Raw genomic sequence first — 20,145 nt, 5'->3', positions numbered from 1 at the left:
AAGCACCATGGGAAACAGGAGTACGTTCTATGTCACTGTCACAAACTGCACGCTAACACAACACCCAATAACAACAACATCAGCCTCAAGCCTTTCTTGGCCTCTCTATCTCTCTCTCACCATCTTTCTTTCCTGCTCTCTTCCATTCTTTCTCACTCGCTCTCCTTTCCAAATTGGAAGGCCAAACTTATTACATCAGAGTTAGAGAAGGATTAAAAAGCACCTTGAAAACAGAACAGGGACATTTTCCCACAAAAATCACAGCGAGAAGAGTATACAATATCAAGAGGTCAGAAAGTGTGGGTCGGGGCAAGTTTGAGTATTATACGGTTTGGAAACCAACTTTATCACAGTGTGAAACATGGCGACTAGCAGTAGATGCTGCATAGCTCATGAAGGAGGGCAATCTCTGTGTAAGTCAGGGGTCAGGGTTTAGCTGAACTTGGTCATGCAGAGCAGCAGCTCTGGGGTTACGGTCAAAGGTCAGAGTTTAGGAAGGAGGGGGGGGGGGGGTCAGGGCTCAGGGTTTAGCTGCACTTGGTCATGCAGAGCAGCAGCTCTGGGGTTACGGTCAAAGGTCAGAGTTTAGGAAGGAGGGGGGGGGGGGGGTCAGGGCTCAGGGTTTAGCTGCACTTGGTCATGCAGAGCAGCAGCTCCAGGCGCAAGGCGATGCGTGTGTGCCAGCCCAGCGGCAGCAGGCGGATGTAGCGCGCCACGATGGGCGGGCGCAGCAGGTTCTGCACGGAGGAAGATCGGTCTGAGTTCCCGTAGAACACCTGGAGAAAACAGAACCCTTAGAACGTCTGTAGGACCCAATGGAACACCAGCATAGGACACTCAGAGAGAACCCAGCAATACCCTTAGAACCCAACAGATCCATTAGAACCCCCAGAGCTAAGCGAACAGAACATGCTACAACACCTGTAGACATCGATAGTCTTCTAATCCTTATACGTTTCCACAACTATACAAGTCACAGTACAGTTACAAGTCAAGTCCTCAGAGTCTCTATCTTCAACATACCTGCCACGCAGTACCAGTTTTTACAACTTCACAGAATGAAACCGTCATTCAACCCTAATGAAACATGAGCACAGCTTTCTACTCTCCATTTCCTCTTCCCAGCCTCCAACCTCCATGCCCCTCCTCAAGACGGCCGCCGCTCCTTCCCCCCCACCTCCCCTTCCTCTCACCCGGTTGTTGCCGGTCTGGTCCTTGTAGTAGACCCAGTTGAGCTTCTCGTCTGTGCGGTACTGGACGCTGAACTTGGTGATCCACTCCTCCGCATCGCAGCGTCCCTGGGTGAGGATCCCTGACACCACCTTCACCTCCCTCAGGTCCACCTGGATCCACTGGCTGCTGTCCTGGAACTTAGACAGCCACGCACACCTGCGCCAAGCACACATCTGTCAGCTTCTCTGTGTGTGTGTGTGTGGGCCTGTGTGTGTGTGTGTGTGCAGACATTGGTGTAGGCACATGCGCAAGTGTGTGAGTATGGATGTGTGTGTGATGTGCACGTCCATCCATAGAGTATCTCTATAGGAACAGCGGTGTGTGTGCCAGACTCACCCAAATCCCTGGCTGTTGAGGCGGGCCTTGCCAGGGGTCCAAGAGGAGAACCAACCAGAATACTGGTCCTGGTTAGAACAGGAGATCTGGTCCAAACTCACAGAACCAGCCTCAAATCCAAGAGGCTTGTGGTACGGACACTCTGGAATGGAAGGGGTTTGTTCACCGTGGCTGATAGCTGAGATGTGGTTTATTTGCAATGTGGCTAGTAAACTATCTTATCTTATCTAGTAAACTATCTTATCGTGCATATGTTATTTTATATATATATATATATATATATATATATATTTTTTTTTTTTTTTACATTGTGTAGTATTGTTTACTATTATTTAGAACTGTTGTAAATGTTCTAAATTTAATATTTAGACTCTTATCGTATGCGCCTTCCAGCCACAGTAAATTCCTTGTTTGTGTGAACTGACTTGGCAAATAAAGCTTATTCTGACTTCTGAAATACAGACTCTGACGACCAAAATACAATTAGAGTTCAGTTCTCATACTTTATCTCCTTCTGCACTTTCTATTTCCACTACTTATACGTCCCTTCTGCTAAATGAAAAAAATGTCATGGTAACTGTTCTTGATCCTATAGGACTCCTGTGACAGGAGGCCCGTAGTTGCAGGACATCACCACCGGGGGCAACAGATAGCACGGCCCCATCTTAACAGCCCACCAGACAGCAGGCCAAACACCAAGGTCATGTGCCCTGTCTGGTTGACAAATGAGCATTAATCTGCCTTAAAAGCTCTAATTCCACTTTAATACGGCATATAAACTGAAAAATCGCGGAGGGGGGTTAAGTGAACGATGTGACAGAGGGAAAAAAGGGGAGTGAGGGAGGAGAGAGAGAGATAGAAATAGTGAGAGAAGTAGCAGAGAGGAATATGAGAGAAAGAGATTGAAGGGGGTGAGGGAGAGAGAGGAAGAGAGAAGGGGGGAGAAAGAATGAGTCACAGAAAGTAGACGGGAAAAGGGTGGGTGGCAGCAGATTGACAGATGGTCATGTCCCCTCCCCCCTCCCCCAGCACCTCAACCACCACTGCTGTGGAGAACAACACTCATACGTGATCTGTGTTTACTCCAGAGCAGGAAGAGGAGGGCAGGGTCATGACCTCCTGTAGGTTTACACTCTAACCCTGCTCCTGGAGAGATACCCTCCTGTAGGTTTACACTCTAACCCTGCTCCTGGAGAGATACCCTCCTGTAGGTCTACACTCTAACCCTGCTCCTGGAGAGATGCCTGTAGGGTCCTCTTCCTCAGGAATGAATGGATTGGGTGGCCCTGGTTTCCCTCAATCAGTCTTAGCGGTAGGGATTTCCTGGTCATCCAACCAACCATTATGTTTACTTTCTGCTGTAGCCACCAATCAGACGGGTTATGTCTGAGCGGGCAGGGCCTATTCTGGGTTAGGTAATCTGAAGCCTCACACACGACTAATGGGATTATAGTAGCCTAGAGACTAAAAGCATCCTTGGTCTTGGCTCACTCTCAACCTCTGTCTCATTGTCTCTACTCCATCTCTCGTCTTCCCGCGTTGAGGGTTTTTGATTACTACTTCTGGCTACTAATCTGTGGCTACATCTGTGGCTTGTAAAAAAAGGGCTACGCAAACACATTTTGATTGGATTTGATTCTCTTCTCCGTGGCACTTCTCCATCCCTCTTTCTCTCTCTCTGCTTCATACGTCTTCCTCTCTTCTCTTCCCGTGTCTAACGTACCCAGTGTGTATTCCATCCCTCTTTTTGCTCTTCATCCTTCTCTTTCGAACACAGCCATGTCTTATTCTTCTCCACCCCCCCCCCTCGATGCTCCTCACCCCCTTTCTCATCTTTATTTCTCTTTCGTCTCCCCTCATCTCTCCATCTCTTTTTCCCGTTTCATCCTCCTCGTAGTTCTGAGGACATTTGAATTGGTGTTAATGGAGCATGCTTCGCCTCTGGCACTAGATCTGTCGACTGAAAACGTGCACACACGCGCATACACACACACACACACACAGCTTGTGTGTGCTGGAGCAGGGAGGCCCTCCATCTGTTGTGCATAATGAGTTCCGAGTAGCACGAGTCACAAGCATATTAGAGCCATTTACTTCCTGCCCCCTCCCTGTCCTCTCTCTACCTCCTAGCTGTATCACCTCCCTAGTTCTCCCTGTCTCACCGCCTCTCTCTCTACCTCCTCCCTGTCTCTCTTCCTCTCTCTGCTTATTCCCTGTCTCACCTCCTCCATTTCCCTCCTCCCTGTCTCTCCTCTCTCTACCTACTTCCTGTCTCTCCTCCGCTCTCTACCTCCTCCCTCTCTCTCCTCCATCTCTTTCCTCCATCTCTCTACCTCCTCGCTGTCTCTCATTCTCTCTCTACCTCCTCCCTGTATCACCTCTATTCTCCCTGTATCGCCTCTCTCGGTTTTCCCTCTCTCACCCCGTCTCTGCCCCATCCGTGTTCACCTTCCTGTCTCCTTCTCCCCCTCCATGTCCACCCATCTACATCATACACAGCCTTGTGCCTGCCTCCAACCTGCATCTCCCAAGCTCTACCTACAGACAGGCCTATCTACATGCCTGTCCACTGTACCTGTATACAGTGCCGGCTCCCTTATTCTCAGGCGACCTGTCCCTAAGCACACACAGCGTGCATCCCAGTACCTGACGCAGCCTAGGCCCTCATGGGCCACGAGAAGAGCCAGTTTCTCAATCAATCACTCGATTCAGTGCAATTTCGTTAACCTAAGATGATATACTCAGACACCCCCAGAGCAGCCTGTAGCAGAAGTAATAGAGGAGAGGGGATGGGAGGAGAGGAGAGGGGTTTCCTACCTGGCATACAGTCCTGTCCGCGGACCATAGAGGGGGAACCATAGGAGGTGAACTCAGTAGGAGGCTCCCCCCCCTCACAGTCACACTTACAGGCCCGGCCAGTCCACGACTCAGACACCCCCACCTGGAATACACACACACACACATCAGTGCATCAGCATCAATCATGCGCCCGTCAAAACATGGTTCATTTAATGTGGCTCAGACGGATGAGGATGTCAAACATCTACTCACCTCTTGGGCCAGAACGTGGCTGAGGGCTGCTCGCACAGAAGCAACATTGAGACAAAAACACACAGTTAAAAAGGAACCCTTTTCAACACTGAGAACTCAATATTTTCATGTAAAGTCTACTGTACAAGAAGGCAGATACACAGGTTGGGATGTACCCATATAAGACTGGAATCGTCCATTTCTCACATTAGGAATCTTACAAAAATGCATTAATCATGAACATTTAGGTCAGTTTTAGCCAAGTGCCTTCCACCATACTCTAGAGAGAGAGGGCCACTTGGAAACACTTGAGCCTCTAATGTATCCATTCACATGCAAGGATAATCAGTTGTTCATCTCCACACATCGACCAATCAATCGATCACCAAGGCTACCAGAGGAGAGGAGGAGAGTCACCTACCATTACATCCCAGAAGCAGCAGAACCAACGGAACACTCCACGCGCCACGTTCCATCATCATGACCATCCGTTCTAGAAAGCAGACGGGACTACAATAACCCAGCGAGCCGAAAGCCTGGGTATATACACATACTATCAAGGCACGCACGAGCGGGAAAGGGACAGGATTAGCGTAAGCCGCGGGAGGCTAATGGCCTTACCTAATACCTTTTAGCTGCCAAAGCCCCTCCCAAAGCTGTCCACCACGCACGGCCACTCAGGGTGATTCGCCAGAACACGGCCATAATGACAAACCATGGGGGGTCGGGGGGGTTGCCGCGTGTGGGTGGGTGTGGGTGTACTCGCCCTAAGGGGCATCATGACCCATGTAATAGAGGTGTGCTTCGTCTCCACGTCGACACCGTTTCAGGGTGTTACCTTGTCTGCCTGGTTCTCCTGTACGCCTATGCACATGGTGGGAGTCCTCCAAATGTACGTGCCACATAGGCTGCTTAAAGACAACTGGTATGTTAATTTACGTCAAGCAGCCCTACAGATGGATACAGGAGGCTTACGTTCTTCTAAGTTGTTAGGTTGATTATTATTTAATACGATTCTATATATGAATAGAAGCTCATAGGATTAGACTTATTTTTGATCATAGGTTATAGGCCGATCGGAAACTGGGAAGAGCAGCAGGACCAAAGAATTCCAATGTACCTGTGCCTGTTACAAACGGCAAATACATTTGAAACGTGAAACTATGTAGGCCTACAAGACAGAAACATATCGTGAGTGACATGGAACAAGGTATGAGGGAAAAATAAATATAACCGCGCTGAAATAAGAAATGGAGCGAAGCGTTGGCCCGTGAAGGACAGGTGAAAGTAATTCAGTTAATCACACGCGGCTGCAATAAATCTGCAGTACAAACGATCATAGTTTTCCCGTGTCTTCATAAATAACCGCGTTAGGCCTATAAGGCTAATCGGCATTTTTAAAAGACAACATGAAGGCCCAAGTGAACAGAAGAAAAAGGAATAACCAGGCGGGGAAAATAAAGTCCGAGGCCTACTCTGTCTACATGTACAGATCTCAAAAGGAGGTTGGTGAAGTCTAAGCGCAAGTAGGCCTACACTGGTTGTCATGCTACTTTTGTGTGAAACTTGTTTGTCTTCCGGATTAAGGCCTAATAAAACAGCCTTCACTTGCCTCTTTTCCTCACAGGGCGCAGCAGTCCTTCGGCCTACCAGGAATGACTTCCTGGTAAACTGGTCCTGTCGCTCTCGACCGGTTGTGGTGCAGCTGGTGGCCTCCGAAGCGGCACGCTTGTCTCTGTTCAACCGGAGAAGGATCATCACGGCTCTGGAAGTCCACAGCGCCATGGGCAGAGTTTTGCAGATCACCAGATTAAGACCATCGGGAGCGTGATCTGCTCGATATTGGGCTACTAGCCTATAGAGGACTTTTTATATTGTAAACGCTTTTTTATAAATGTTGGATGTATGTACATGTTAATAAATGCTATTTTGTAATGGAATGTCGATGTGTCTAAAATGGGGTGAAGGATATTCCACTGAATGATGAGATGTAACACAGGGCTCTCAAGTCACACACATTCGCCGCGACTCAAGCATTTCAACCGGTTCAACACCTTGTATTTCTCACGCTGAGAAGTAAGGGATAACTTGTCCCGCTAAAGGCCTATACAATTAATGGACGAGGCGCATCCATACGGAGGTTAATCTTCTGCCGAGTTGATGGCTGTCGAGTTGTGTTAAATGCCACCTACCAGCCAATCAAACACCAGCAGAACCCACCCCAGCTCTCCCGGATACCTGACAACATACCCAAACGTTAACGGGTATGGTAATCTCACGCCAAACGTTTGATAACACGTGAGAGCCCTGATCACAACCCTGTCAATGGAGATGTCTCCCACCAGGTTGGTGACTCTGTTGCTCAGATAGCTGTTAGATACACAAGCAGTTTCATTTGAATCAGGAGACCAGTGACGTGATTGTTTATTGTAGAAAGGATAAGATATGATTTCCGTCAGCTCCCCCTGGAGGTGGTGCTCCTACTGAACGACATAGGACAGGGTGGGGGTACATGTCTGAGAAGGTCAGGGGTGAGGAGGTGAGAGGTGAGGCCAGGGTTGGAGGAGGAGAGGGGGTGAGGAGGTGAGGGGTGAGGAGGTGAGGGGTGAGGCCAGGGTTAGAGGAGGTGAGGGGGTGAGGAGGTGAGGAGGTGAGGGGTGAGGCCAGGGTTAGAGGAGGAGAGGGCGGTCAGGCAGCAGTGGAGCAGCTGGACTGGTATGAGCTGGACCAGGAGCTGATCATAGTTCTGGACAGGCCTGTACCCGCCATGGACCTGTATGATTACATCCTGGAGAGAGGTGGATATCTCCCAGACTAGGATCAGACCAAGGTGAGTGTGTGCAGACAAAGACGCACTTTTTCCAGTAGTACAACCGTACTTAAGAAAGATTTGTTGGATCAGATGTTAGTTTATTCACTCCAGGAACACAATGACACTTATTGAGGGACTTGTTGCACTTGTTGGTTAGTTGTAACAGATTTAACTACTCGAACTCGCTGTGAATTATATTATTGTTGCTTGCTTTCCAACTGCGGTTGCAGTTGGACCCTACTGAGCTTATCACACATCACACAACGTTTATCACACATGGAATCTGTCTCACAAGAAACTTGTGTGAAATGTGTAAACTCAATGTTTTTTGTACTTCCGCTTTGAATCAAAGGTCTCCGTAATACTTTTGTGATTGTTTATTGATTTTAAAGCAGCCAACATAACATGACAATATAACTATTAACAAAACCAGAGTTTGAGGAGATAAAAGGGGTGGGCCGAGCCACAGTATTTATCATTAAGTTTAAATAACTGTTCTATCAAAACATCAGTGCAGTGAATTTAATGCCTCAGTTGTTTTAGATTTAATTTGATTAATTCTTGCTGTTAATCATTTTTTATATGTTATATGAGAAGAGCTCTAAAATACTACACCAGAAATCATTACATAGTTTTTTTTTGTTAGTCAGAAGGGAAGTGCATCAGACATTTGTAGAACATCTGTGAACCGCCTGCGTAGAGGTTCTTTTAGGTTCCGGATTTCCCCTCATCATTGAAAGCATTTTCAATCCTCGAGAGAATTTTCCAGAACTTGTCCTTGAAGTCTCTTCCCATGAAAGCGTAGATAAATGGGTTCAGGCAACTGTTGACACAGGCTAGCACCCCAGAAATCGCCAACCCTTGCTGAACAATATGTAATTTAAACTTGAGTTCAATCAGAGTGAAAACACGGTAGGGCAGCCAGCTTAGAAAGAAAGTGGCGATGAGGGCCGTCATAACTTTGAAGGGCTTTGAGGAGGTGGCTGCGCGATTGGTCTGTAGTTTGATGAAAATAACTGAATAACACAGGCTGATTATAACTATTGGTAACACAAAGCCAACGACAAAAAGACTCACAACGATGGGCGTGTAGCTGTACATTACAACACATTTTAAGACCTGTTCTGTTGGTGAAAGGATTACATCTCTAGCAATAAGAAAGGGTACGCTGAGGATAGCAGACATGACCCAGACTAGGAACACTGCTATATTCGCCCGTTCGGTTGTGCGATGGTTCAGACTCCACACTGGGAATGCAACCACCACACAGCGGTCGACACTGATGACGACCAGGAGGAAGATGCTGCTGTACATGTTCACGAACATCGCAAAAGAGCTTAACTTGCACAGGAAAAGTCCAAAAAACCACGTCTTGTATATCATGGTGACGATGTTGAAGGGTAAAAAGGAACAGAAGACGAGGTCGGAGATGGCAAGGCTGAGGTAGCAGATGGTGCTTACAGTCTTCTTCATTTTGAAACCAGCGATCCAGATAACTGTGGTGTTACCACAGAACCCCAGCACGAAGATAAGCACATTGACCAGCACAAGTATCATGCAACCCACCTCAGGACATCTAGGTCTTGATATAGGAACTGGGGGTTCTTCCGAATAATCATGGTACAATGTTGTTGTTTCATTCACACCTATCTCTGTTGTCATGGTGCTCTCTTTTCTGTCAAAATAAAACAAATAACTAGAATTATCCATCTCATGGATCTTGTATGTCATCTAATGTCACCCCATGCTAATTCGTTTTGAGACAGGTGCTTACCTTGTTCAACGAAAGAGTCTGATGCCGAAATGAAATGCAGAAAGAGGAGGCTGATTTAATGGGCAACCACTCTGTTGTAGATTTCCTTTTAAAGAGAGAGCCTTTTATGGTGTTGTGCTTTGAATGTGTCATACACAACACACCACAGCCTGAAAAAAAGGAAAATTGCACAATTCGTCTCTATGAAATATACTGTATTCATGTTTTCAAAATTATGGTCATGCACTTGTTACGATCCCAGGTAGATCCCAGAAAGGGAAGAGAACCCAGACGCAGAGTACATGGTGATGTGTTTTATTTTTCCCACAAGGACAAGGCAAGAATCCTAGTCGAACAGAAACAGGTCGGTAATCCACAAGGGAAAAATGAATCCAAAGGGCTAGGCAATATTCAAAGTCAAAGATAAAGGGCAAAAGTCTATAGTATACACAATCTAAATATTCAAATAGGCACGTTAACGTTAACAGGTGAAATCAATACAACCAAATGACAGCCAGAACACAGGACATAGAAACGAAATACTAGACAGTGAAAAACCAGAACCCACACAGCACTACTCTCAACACGACATGTACATTACAGGTGCACTTACAGTGCATCCAGAAAGTATTCACAGCATTTCACCTTTTCCATGTTATGTTACAGCCATATTCCAAAATGGAAAATTCTACACACAATACCCCATAATGATAACGTGAAAACTTTTTTTATTTTTTTGCAAAACTATTAAAAGTAAAAAACGAAAAAATCGTATGTACATAAGTATTCACCTCCTTTGACATGATTTGGAAAGGCACACACCTGTCTATATAAGGTCCCACAGCTGACAGTGCATGTCACAGCACAAACCAAACCGAATTGTCTTTAGACCTCCGAGACAGGATTATGTTGAGGCACAGATCTAGGGAAGGGTACAGAAAAATGTCTGCAGTATTGAAGTACAGTGGCCTCCATCATCCGTAAATGGAAGAAGTTTGAAACCACCAGGACTCTTCCTAGAGTTGGCATTCAGGCCAAACTGAGTGATTGGGGGATAAGGACCTTAGTCAGGGAGGTGATCAAGAACCAGGTGGTCACTGACAGAGCTCCAGCATTGCTCTGTGAAGAGAGGACAACCTTCCAGAAGGACAACCATCTCTGCAGCGTTCCACCATCAGGCCTGCTTGGTTGAGTATATATATATATATTTTTTTTATCGTTTAGTTTTTAGAATTAGTTTAACTATCATACTTTTTTTAACTTAATTTAAGACCCGTAAGGTGATTTCAGGTAATGTGGGACACTTTTTGGTAGAAGCTCCAGTAGACTTACAAAAAAACTGTTAACTCACCCCAGTGGTGTTTCTGTAAATGTAAAATTTAGGAACATTTTCATGTTGGAATGAAATGGGAATACACAGTATTTTAGGAGCTACACACTTTCAAACATAACATGACTCCCTCTTTCACTCAGGCAGCATTTTCAGGTAATGTGGGACAGCTTGTGTGGTAAAGTGGGACAGTCATCGTCTGTCATACTACTCTGCTAATATTAATAATAATTAGTTTATATACAACAATTATAGGTGCAAGGGTGTGGCAAGATTCATTTAGTTGTGGGGTTTGACTTATACAATAGCAGGGCTCTCAATTGTCACGCATTGAGCGTGAAAGTCACTCATTTCGGTCTTTTGTCACGCCCTCCCGCCACACATTGTATTTCTCACGCAGAAAAAAAATATTTATAATTTATAAAACAATTGGGTTCTGTCGACTTATTTAGCTGTTTCTGATTGGACGAGAGACGTTCCATGAGTTGAAATATTAGTAGCGTCACAGTGCATTTCCCTGTTGAAGCTCAGCTTCCATGGACTTCAATGGGGCTGCTTTTAACAGTTTTTTTCAGTGCTTCGAAACTATACGGTCATTGGATGAATGCTGAGATTATGTCCCGCCTCGGACGCTCAGCGTCTCTGGGGGTGAATGGAGGAGTGGGCTGGCCTGGACGCTGAGCTTCCACGTGATGATTGGAGGGTCTGTCGAAAGACTGCATCTCCTTTTGATTGACAGTAATTTTGTACTACAAAAAGTCACCGAAGCTGCAGCAACCTATTTCTTGGTATTTGCTTGGCGAAATTGCTAACCAATTTTCATCATACATTTCATACACCATGTTCCTTGTTTCAGTTCAACCTAATTTCCACATTTCCTCCTTGATTAATATTGTTTTGTTAGATCGTTCGTTCATTCATTCAGTAGGCTAGGCTAGTGTCGTAGGGGTGAACTAGCCAGTGAATAGCCAAATAAATTAAACATTTTTAGGATGTAGGACGAAAATGAGCTTCCCTTCTTTGAAAGACCAGCAGCCGCCACTGGTCTGAGGGGGTTTGTGAGGTGTCTGAGCCAGCTTTCTAATGTTAGCATGCTACTACCCACAAGGTAAACAGTGAAACATTGATTGGCTGAACACCACATGTGTGCCTACTACCCCTATGTCTTCAGTGCATTATCAATATTACTACCCCTATGTCGTCAGTGCATTATCAATATTACTACCCCTATGTCTTCAGTGCATTATCAATACTATTACCTCTATCTCTTCAGTGCATTATCAATACTACGACCTCTATCTCTTCAGTGTATTATCAAGGAAGGAGAGGTATTACAACTGTTAGTTTTGCCGAAGGCCACGAAAAGCAAAAGCATTCAGGAATGGATTTATACAGCTGTTCAGAAAAGTTAAGCTAGCTACAACTGTTCCACACAAATTGCTGATTTGTTCTAGCTTTATTGATAATCTAGGGTGAGTTGTTTTCAGGGAAATTGCGAAAATGTCTACCACATTAAGGACATGAACTGGGATCCAGAAGATGAAAAAAGTCACTACGATGCCGGTGACAAGTTTGGTCAGTTGCTGGATGTTGTTGATGGCTGTCTGGTTGACTCTCTTGTGGATGCAGCAGTAATTGTGACCAGGACGGTGAAAGGAGCAACAAATCCCAGAAGAGTCTCGCTAAGGAGAATGGCCGTCTCCTCACGGTCCGACGTGAAGACAGTCTGACATTGGGAGACCAGCAGTGCTGTCTGATCTGCTCTGCCCAGTTTGGCCCAGAAAATGGGATAGAGAATCATTAGGAACCTCTGAACACTCATCAGACTCACTGTCAGCAGACAAGCGTACAGACTGGTGTAGACGATGAAGAAGAGGAACTTGCAGAGAGCTGGACCAAAAACCCAACCAGAGAGCAGGGAGTAGATCCACACCGGCAGGGTGACAGTTGTTACTAATAAAAGCTTAGAGAGCTAACTACGTACTGGCATCCAATAATTTTGCATCAAGAACAACAGTTGGTACTGATAAAGGCTTGCTAGAATGCTAACGGAACACCAGTTTTGGCAATATACGTAGTTGGCGAATTCATGCTGTGAAAGCTTTTCTTACATTTTGCACAATAGTCCGTCCCGAACTAGATAGTGCATAGTGTGGGGCAGGTAGAGGGAATGACAGGTGTGTTTACCTGCTCTTCCCATGACCACATACCATAAAATGAAGGCATGGCCTCGTTTTCAATGGACTTCAAGTCCGTAGTTAGGTGCATAGGGACACATGGCAGCTATTGTTTTGAGGACTGCAGCCCGGCAGAGCAAGATCTTAGACAGCATTATGGAGCATTTCTTTGCATACAGACATCCATCTGAGGTGAGTCTTCTGTGCTTTGACGCAGGCTTTGAGATGCAAAAGCATAAAGGAAAGGGTTCACACAGCTGTTGATGAAAACGAAGCTTTCAACAAAATGTTCAGCGACAGTATTGAAGTCAAACAATTGTTTAGATGCACCTGGATGAGACGATTTCAAGGCAATGCCCACAACGCTGATAATGTTGAGAACATGAAATGGAATCCAGAGGATGAAAAACGTCACTAAGATATTGGTGACCAGTTTAGTCAGTCTTTTGCTGCTGAAAAAGCCTGTCTCATGGACCTTCCTGTGGAGACGACAGTAGGATGTGACCAGGATGGCAAAAGGAGCAACAAACCCCAGAAGAGTCTCAAATATGTAGATTGCAGCTCTTTGTCCATCTGAGGTGAACACCCTCTTACAATCATGCAACGCTCCCTCCTTCCTAACATTAAAAGGGACGGCAGCCGGGATGGATAGGATGCATGCTAGCAGCCACAGAGAGAAGAGGAGAGCCTTCTCACATTTCCCTCCCAGTTTTGCCCACTGCTGCGAATACAGCACTGCAATATACCTCTGGACACTCATCAGCGTAACAGTCATCACACTGGAACAGACGCTAATATAGATAAAAACAGTCAGTAATTTGCAGACAGCTTGACTGAAGGTCCAGCCAACGAGCAGGTAATGGATCCATAGTGGCAAAGTTATGAGGCACAGTATATCAGCTGCAGCCAGATTCAGCATCAGCTGCAGGGTGAAGTTGTCCTTCTTGAAGTTGCGGAGTATCACCACCACAACCATTATGTTCCCAGGCATGCCAAAAAGAAAGCACAGCCCCAGTACTGCGCTGCTCACCTGGTTTGCCACAGGGACGGCAGCCACGCTTGAGCTTGAGTTGTTGTGCTGTTGCATGACTGCAGATTTCAAAGGCAAAATGTCCTCTTGACTGCTTGAGTGATATGGTTTTGACCTCAAAAAGAGGAACTGAAATGTCAGACCGCCAGTAGGTACATTAAAATTAGTGTAGTTTCTGGTTCCTGTCAGGTTCTAGTGAAATGACCTCGGTTTTAGCACTCCAAATTTAGGGCATGAGCAAAATGACATGAGCAGAGCTTCCTGTTCAAGTCTGACCAGTGGCGGTCCTAGCACATTTGGCGCCCTGGGCTAGTTTTTCACTTACAATTTTTTTGGACAAGTAGCTCCCACCCCCCACTCCAGAGACAATTGATGACAGAGGTGCTGACATTAAGGTAAACATAGTCATGCGCTAAGAGTAGAGTAAAAAATAGAGACAAAATGTGTAAATGGATGTTGAAAGTCAGTGCTCTGAGTTGGTGCATGTCAGTTTAGGAAATATCTCGTCATATTACGCAGTCGGAAGACAGCTAGATAACTATTGTAGCGTCAGCGCCCTTGGGTACCCAGCATGCAGTGCGGCATACCAAAAAAACGCAAAGAGTGGTGGAAAATAGTTTGGTTACAACAGCCGTGCGAAGGATTTCAGTTGTTGTGTTTGTTCTGTTAAAGGTGTGTAATGTCATTGTTTGTTAGTTAATTAAGATAATCCTGTTGGTCACGCTGATTGTGCATGTTGTTTAGTTTAATGAGATCAGAGAGTCTGACCATGTAAATGTATTGTCAGGCTGCTGTACCATTACAAGGTACACTTGCAAGCAGCTGGACATTAGCTCTACCTTGGTCCAGTTGCCCGCATGACTTTTGTCAGTTGTGTTTGACTGAGATTCTAGAGCGAGGTCGATTCAGGGAGTCCTGAATGGGACTCTGGGAGTACTAACCAGTCCTGGGGATCTTTGAAAACAATATTGCTGCGTGTGGTATGTTTTTTGGGCTACTTCTAAACCTCATGCGGCCGCCGCATTTATGCCTTGGCATGACCTGCGCTGGGAAAGAAGAAACAGCATGGATGGGGAAAGTGTGTGGGCAGAGCATGCAGTAGTAGTACATAACCTACACACACTTTAGTAAAGTGTATCCTCACTTTCATAAAGTTATTGTTGTAGTCAAAGCTTTTAAAGAATGGATCTCTGCATGATGGGCCTGACCAGAGCACAGGTGGCCTGACAGAACACGCTTCAAAGTTGTCACTTTCAAAGGGTGGCATTTTGACCCCATCAGGCCAAGATGTCTAAAAGTTGGTACGCATGCCTTATTGCTCATGGGGAACAAAAAAGTCTCAAGAACCCATAATGTCGGCAGCATGGATTTTTCTCTACAATGACAATTGTAGAGAAATTGTATGAAATACATGTCTGTATCATGTCAATTTAGCAAAAGTTAGCAATGTTGAGGAGGAACCCGCCATGGCTGCCTGCAGCTATATTTTCTTTTTGTATTTTTTAGGTTGTTTATGGTAATAAACGCCTGCTTTGGCATATCACAAACCGGGCTTTTAAGTGGTGCTCTGCGGTCCTAGCTGTGCCCCTTGGTTGCCACAATATACACAAGATATATTACGTAAAACATTTGTCAATATTTAAATGCAGGCAATGCCAGACTTAGTAGCACAGTAGAACAAGCACCGGGACTGGAAAATGTAAAACAGAAGCGATTTGGTCAAGACAACAGTGGCTCTGTGAGGCCTATCCGAGCCAGCAGCTTTCTAGGTCCATGCTTACACAGCAGCTTACCATTCCTGCCGATGAGGAAGAGGAGGAATGTGGAATGTATACGTGAAGAATGTCTCCCCTTACACTCTCCTCCGGTGTCATACCACACAGTCAGACACGTGCGTAAATGTCACCAATGACACATTGTTGTTGTGGTGGAGAAGCAAAAATGTGTTGTGCAGTGTATGGAATATTCCTTTTCAGCCTTCAAATGAACACATTTTCCCTAACACATATACACAACACACAGACACAAACAAAAACACAGTTATACAGTTGTGAGAGGTGGGACCAAGACTTGTTCATCATCTGTCTCTCTTCCTCTGAGCTTATGTCTGTATCTCTTGGGTAATCAGTTACCCTGATTACCCAACCCTGTAGAACACCTCACAGTTTTATCTTTTGCAACACATTGCACGACAAGTCACATCAACTACCATGTCATGAAACAGCAACTCAAATAGCAACAACGTTGTACAGAGGCACTGCTGTAGTGTAATTAACTGTTATTAATGGTTAGCAGTTTAGGTTTTTACAGAGGTGTCAGAGGGCACAATATGGGGCAGGGGTGTGAGGGGTAGGTGGATGTTGTGAAGGGCCAGTTGAAGGTTGTGTAAAACAAGGTCTTAACATCCGCCACTATACCCTTGGAAAGCCCCACCTCCCCCATACTAAGTTTCACATGACTGGAAACTCGAGACTGTGAATAAATGTAACAACATAGCAGTGTCATCATCAACATCCACCTACTCCTCACACCCCCTCCCCCATACTGTTCCTTCTCACACTTCTATAATAACCCCTCGGAGTTGCTGTCGTTCTTCAACGGCATCGCCCCGTGACCTCTCTCCACCAGCAGTCTCCCGCCTGGCCGCTCCTCCAGGGTCATAAACATGATCTCCAGTTCCTCCAGTAAAATCGAGGTTGCTTTCTCTCCTCAGGAAGCTTGCTCTAGTTGCTCCCATCCTGCCCTGAAACACCTATCAGGTCATGTTAAACACTTTTGACTTAAGCTAAAACCGAAGTTCAACAAAAAATGTACATAAAATGCAATACATCCTCCAACCAGCGGTGGCGGTAACACCTAGGCTACACATGACAGAGTGTCCTGTGGAGAGTTCCGAAAAAGATAGGTTGTACAGTCCAAACCTCAGTGTGATCCTTGACTGCACTGAAGCTCGCTGTGAGAGCCCAGCTTCTCTGACACTGCACTCAGAGACCTTCTCCAATTACAAGAGAGCACCACTACATTTAAAGGTCTTATTGGAGTTGCTCCATGTGGTGCAGTGACCTTCATCTCTCCCCTCTACACCTGTTCAATTTCTGATGAGGAGATCACCAGTCTCACATCTTAGACCTCCTCGAACCTGGTGATGAAGTCATGGCAGACAAGGGCTTCGCCATTCAAGATCTGCTTACCAATGTTGGTGCTAGGGGTGCAACAATTCAACAAGCCCACGGTTCGGTTTGTATTGCGGTTTATGGGTCACGGTTTCAGTTTCGGTTCGGTTTGTTTAGCACATTAGGGGGAAGAAAAAAACATTACCATTTCAGTGTTCTATTTGTATTTTCTCTGCATGAATAACATTGTCAGCTTACATCCAGAGATTTGATAAAATATGAAATCAACATTATTTCAGAGGATTTTATCGACGACCTTCGCTCCATCGCTATTGTAGTCAACACTAAATCCAAAATGTTGCCACGCAGGTGACTTCAAAGACGATGGTACATCCTCAGACGCTAACCTTTCACCTCCACATGCCATCTCCATTCTCCACATATTCTTATCTTGCCTAGCTTCGTATGATTTGCCTCTCTCCAGTTCCTTCCAGTACGTGACTCGTCATTGATATACTGACAGTTCATTGGACAGGTAATCTCTGGGAAAGGGTACGGGAAAGGGGAATGACAAACAGTATTAGGTTGTGTTTTCTCGTAGATCCGAAAAACCGCGGTTTACATGTAAAAACCGGGCAGTGGTTTGTGTGTTGAACAATTCGGTTTTTTTGCAGTTCGGTTTTGCACCCCTCGTAATACCACCATTTAAACAGGGTGTTCAGTTCAGCAAAAGGGACGCTGACCAAACACAAGCCAATGCACGACTCAGGATGGATGTAAGAATGGTGGGAAACAATCTGAGGCAGAGTAAGAGTAAGAGGTGGTGGACGAGGAGGACTAGGAGGAGGAGGAAGACCAAGATCAAGACCATTAATTTCATTTAAAATTCGAGCAACAGTCATAGACCATGTGCTTGTTAATGGAATGACAATGAGGGAAGCAGGCCTACGAGTACAACCCAATTTTAGCAGATTAAATGTTTCTTTTCATTTAGATACCTAATAAGAATAATAATACTAAGACTTTATTTATATAGCACATTTTATACAAGAATTGCAGCTCAAGCTGCTTTACATAAAATCAATAAAAACTATTATAATTAATAAAAGTAATAACACTCTTCTGAACACAGGCCGCAGTCTTTGCAGTAATCCAGAACACAGAAATCCAAAACACACAATCTCAGACCTTTTGCAGAGCAGTCCAGAACCGCTCAAGCCTTTTAATTGATTACAAGCCGCAGTCTTTGCGGTATCTCGAGCCACAGTCTTGCGGTATCTCGAGCCACAGTCTTTGTGGTTTCCCAATATACTAAATAAAATGTTACAAAACACAGGCAGGCCGCAATCTTTGCGGGAATCCAAAATACAACCAATGAAAACAATAATACAAGTAAAGTCAATAAAAACAATAATACAACTAATAAAAGTAATAAAACCCTTATGAGATCAAATTAGTAAATGCTTTGGTAAAAAGATAGGTTTTAAGCTGTCTTTTGAAAATGTCTAGCGTGTTTGCTTCCCTAATATTTATGGGTAATGTGTTCCAAAGTTTTGGGGCGTAATTGACAAAGGCCGCATCACCAATGTTCTTCTGACTGCTTCTGGTGACCTCTAATAGGCCTGCATCTGATGATCGCAGTGTGTTCTAGCTGGTGTGTAGTTAGTAAGAGAGTTAGCAATATAGCTAGGTCCTTGTCCGTTTACAGCTTTGTATGTGAGGAAAAGGACCTTATGTTTATGAATGGTCGTACCTTTGCTATATTCCTGAGGTGAAAAAAAAGCAGTTTTGGTCACTTTATTAATGTGAAAGTTGAAATTCAAATCTGAGTCCAGGATTACACCGAGACTTGTCACCTCTGGTTTAGGCCAGGGGGTTAAACCTCCTAGATTCTTAGCTAGCATCTGTATTTTGTATTTGGGGCCACTTTTGTCTCCATTTACGTAAAGTTCATGGCACACACACACACAGACCATTCCTTTGTCTGGTTTCTTTTGGTTTTTGGTTTCTGTCATACTACACACGGTTGATGTATTTATTTTCTTTCGTACTGTGTAATACTGTATTCACATTGTTTTCGTGTTTACCATGAATTTTTCAACATCTCTGCCATTTACTTTCAGTCTTGTACAGAAATGGACATAAGAGTTCATGAAAGAAGAGCTTTAGGTTTTGAATAACTTTGTGTAGGCTATAGGCTATGGTATATCTAAAAATGTCATATTATGGCGAAGGTGTTTGCAACGTAGGCTGAGACAAATGTTTGCTTTTGAGACGTGTTTGTGATATTTTGAATGCAGTGCTTCATTTATTGCATATTCATATAGTATATCTCATTATTACTTGCTTATGATCACTATTATTAGTGTTTGAGACAGTGCACGCAGTTTTATTAAAGTCAGCTTTGATACACAGTCATTGTCATCATAAGCAAAAGGAAGGGTGGGAGGGACATTCGTCATTTTGGGGGGCAGCCTCAGAAAATTAAAAAAGGTTGAGCAGTGAGAAAATGAGTGCCAGTCAAATGATAGAAGTTTGCAGCAGTACATTTATGACCATTTGCCATCCATCTCCCAACTCTCCTTCATCTGTCTGTCTGTTTTTCTGTAGATAATTCAGAGGCAGCTGAAATCCCATTGTTTACACTATAAACTAAATAAACAATGCATCATTCTTTATCTGGTCTTTATTTATACTGTATACAAGCATATTCTGATTATAAGCAGGCTGTATTGTTCTGCAAAGGTAGGAGTATACCTACTCCCAAGCGGACGGTGGCTTTAATCATGCTTAAGCAGGCATTTTTCGCTAAATGGTGATGGAAGCCTATTGTCAGCAGGTGGAACAACGGCAGGGCCTGAATGACGCTTCTCATTACCGTGCACCTGTGGTTTTTCTGAATGCTGGAGGACAGGGAGAGAAAATGGGCTGGGCTGCTTTACGCACTCTTCAGATTCAATTAATCTCTGTCTCTCTCTCTTTCTCTCTGTCTCTCTCGTCATCTGTTTTGTTTGTATTCGTGTTCCGTGCCGTCAATGAGAAGACACCCACTCTTCGCTAGTGCTCGCAGTTAAGAGTGAGGATGCTGATGCGGTAGTATCCCTCGAAGACAGCGGAGCCAGAGGATAGGTTGTGCGCATGCAGCTGGCGGGAAGCAGTGGCAGTCAGATCAACCGGTGTTTCTCTGATCCCTGGACTCTATGGACGTGGACGTACGTGTTTTAATATAAAAGCATCTGATCTTGGATTCAATATTAAGGTTAATCAATGCAGCCTATATTAATAGTATTTAAGTGTGGTTTACTTTCTGTCAATACAGCAGCATCTAATT

The 20,145-nt window shown here is 44.8% G+C and overlaps 2 protein-coding genes, 1 long non-coding RNA gene and 1 pseudogene across 3 annotated transcripts; 1 reads left to right on the top strand and 3 right to left on the bottom strand.

The window, feature by feature from the left end:
* Nucleotides 1–623: 623 nt before the first annotated feature.
* On the bottom strand, nucleotides 624–5,087 carry rs1a (retinoschisin 1a). The gene is made up of 6 exons (XM_067260876.1): nucleotides 5,021–5,087; nucleotides 4,621–4,646; nucleotides 4,387–4,510; nucleotides 1,570–1,711; nucleotides 1,194–1,389; nucleotides 624–776 (listed from the first exon to the last, which is right to left on the bottom strand). The coding sequence occupies exons 1-6, from the start codon at nucleotides 5,085–5,087 to the stop codon at nucleotides 624–626; spliced, it is 708 nt and encodes a 235-aa protein (XP_067116977.1).
* An 874-nt stretch (nucleotides 5,088–5,961) lies between these two features.
* LOC136966385 (uncharacterized) lies at nucleotides 5,962–6,534 on the top strand. Its single transcript, XR_010879376.1, has 2 exons — nucleotides 5,962–6,104; nucleotides 6,227–6,534. It is a non-coding gene; the product is annotated as an uncharacterized lncRNA (long non-coding RNA).
* A 1,585-nt stretch (nucleotides 6,535–8,119) lies between these two features.
* LOC136966405 (chemerin-like receptor 1) lies at nucleotides 8,120–9,051 on the bottom strand (annotated as a pseudogene).
* A 3,019-nt stretch (nucleotides 9,052–12,070) lies between these two features.
* Nucleotides 12,071–13,758, bottom strand: LOC136966404 (leukotriene B4 receptor 1-like). Its single transcript, XM_067260910.1, has 2 exons — nucleotides 13,002–13,758; nucleotides 12,071–12,384 (listed from the first exon to the last, which is right to left on the bottom strand). Exons 1-2 carry the CDS (start codon nucleotides 13,756–13,758, stop codon nucleotides 12,071–12,073), a joined length of 1,071 nt encoding a protein of 356 aa, XP_067117011.1.
* Between the last annotated feature and the right edge of the window lie 6,387 nt (nucleotides 13,759–20,145).

Source organism: Osmerus mordax, chromosome 22, assembly GCF_038355195.1.
Source record: "Osmerus mordax isolate fOsmMor3 chromosome 22, fOsmMor3.pri, whole genome shotgun sequence".
Taxonomy (NCBI): Eukaryota; Metazoa; Chordata; class Actinopteri; order Osmeriformes; family Osmeridae; genus Osmerus; species Osmerus mordax.
The sequence above is the reverse complement of the archived record's forward strand: the minus strand, read 5'-3'. Positions and strand labels throughout refer to the sequence as shown.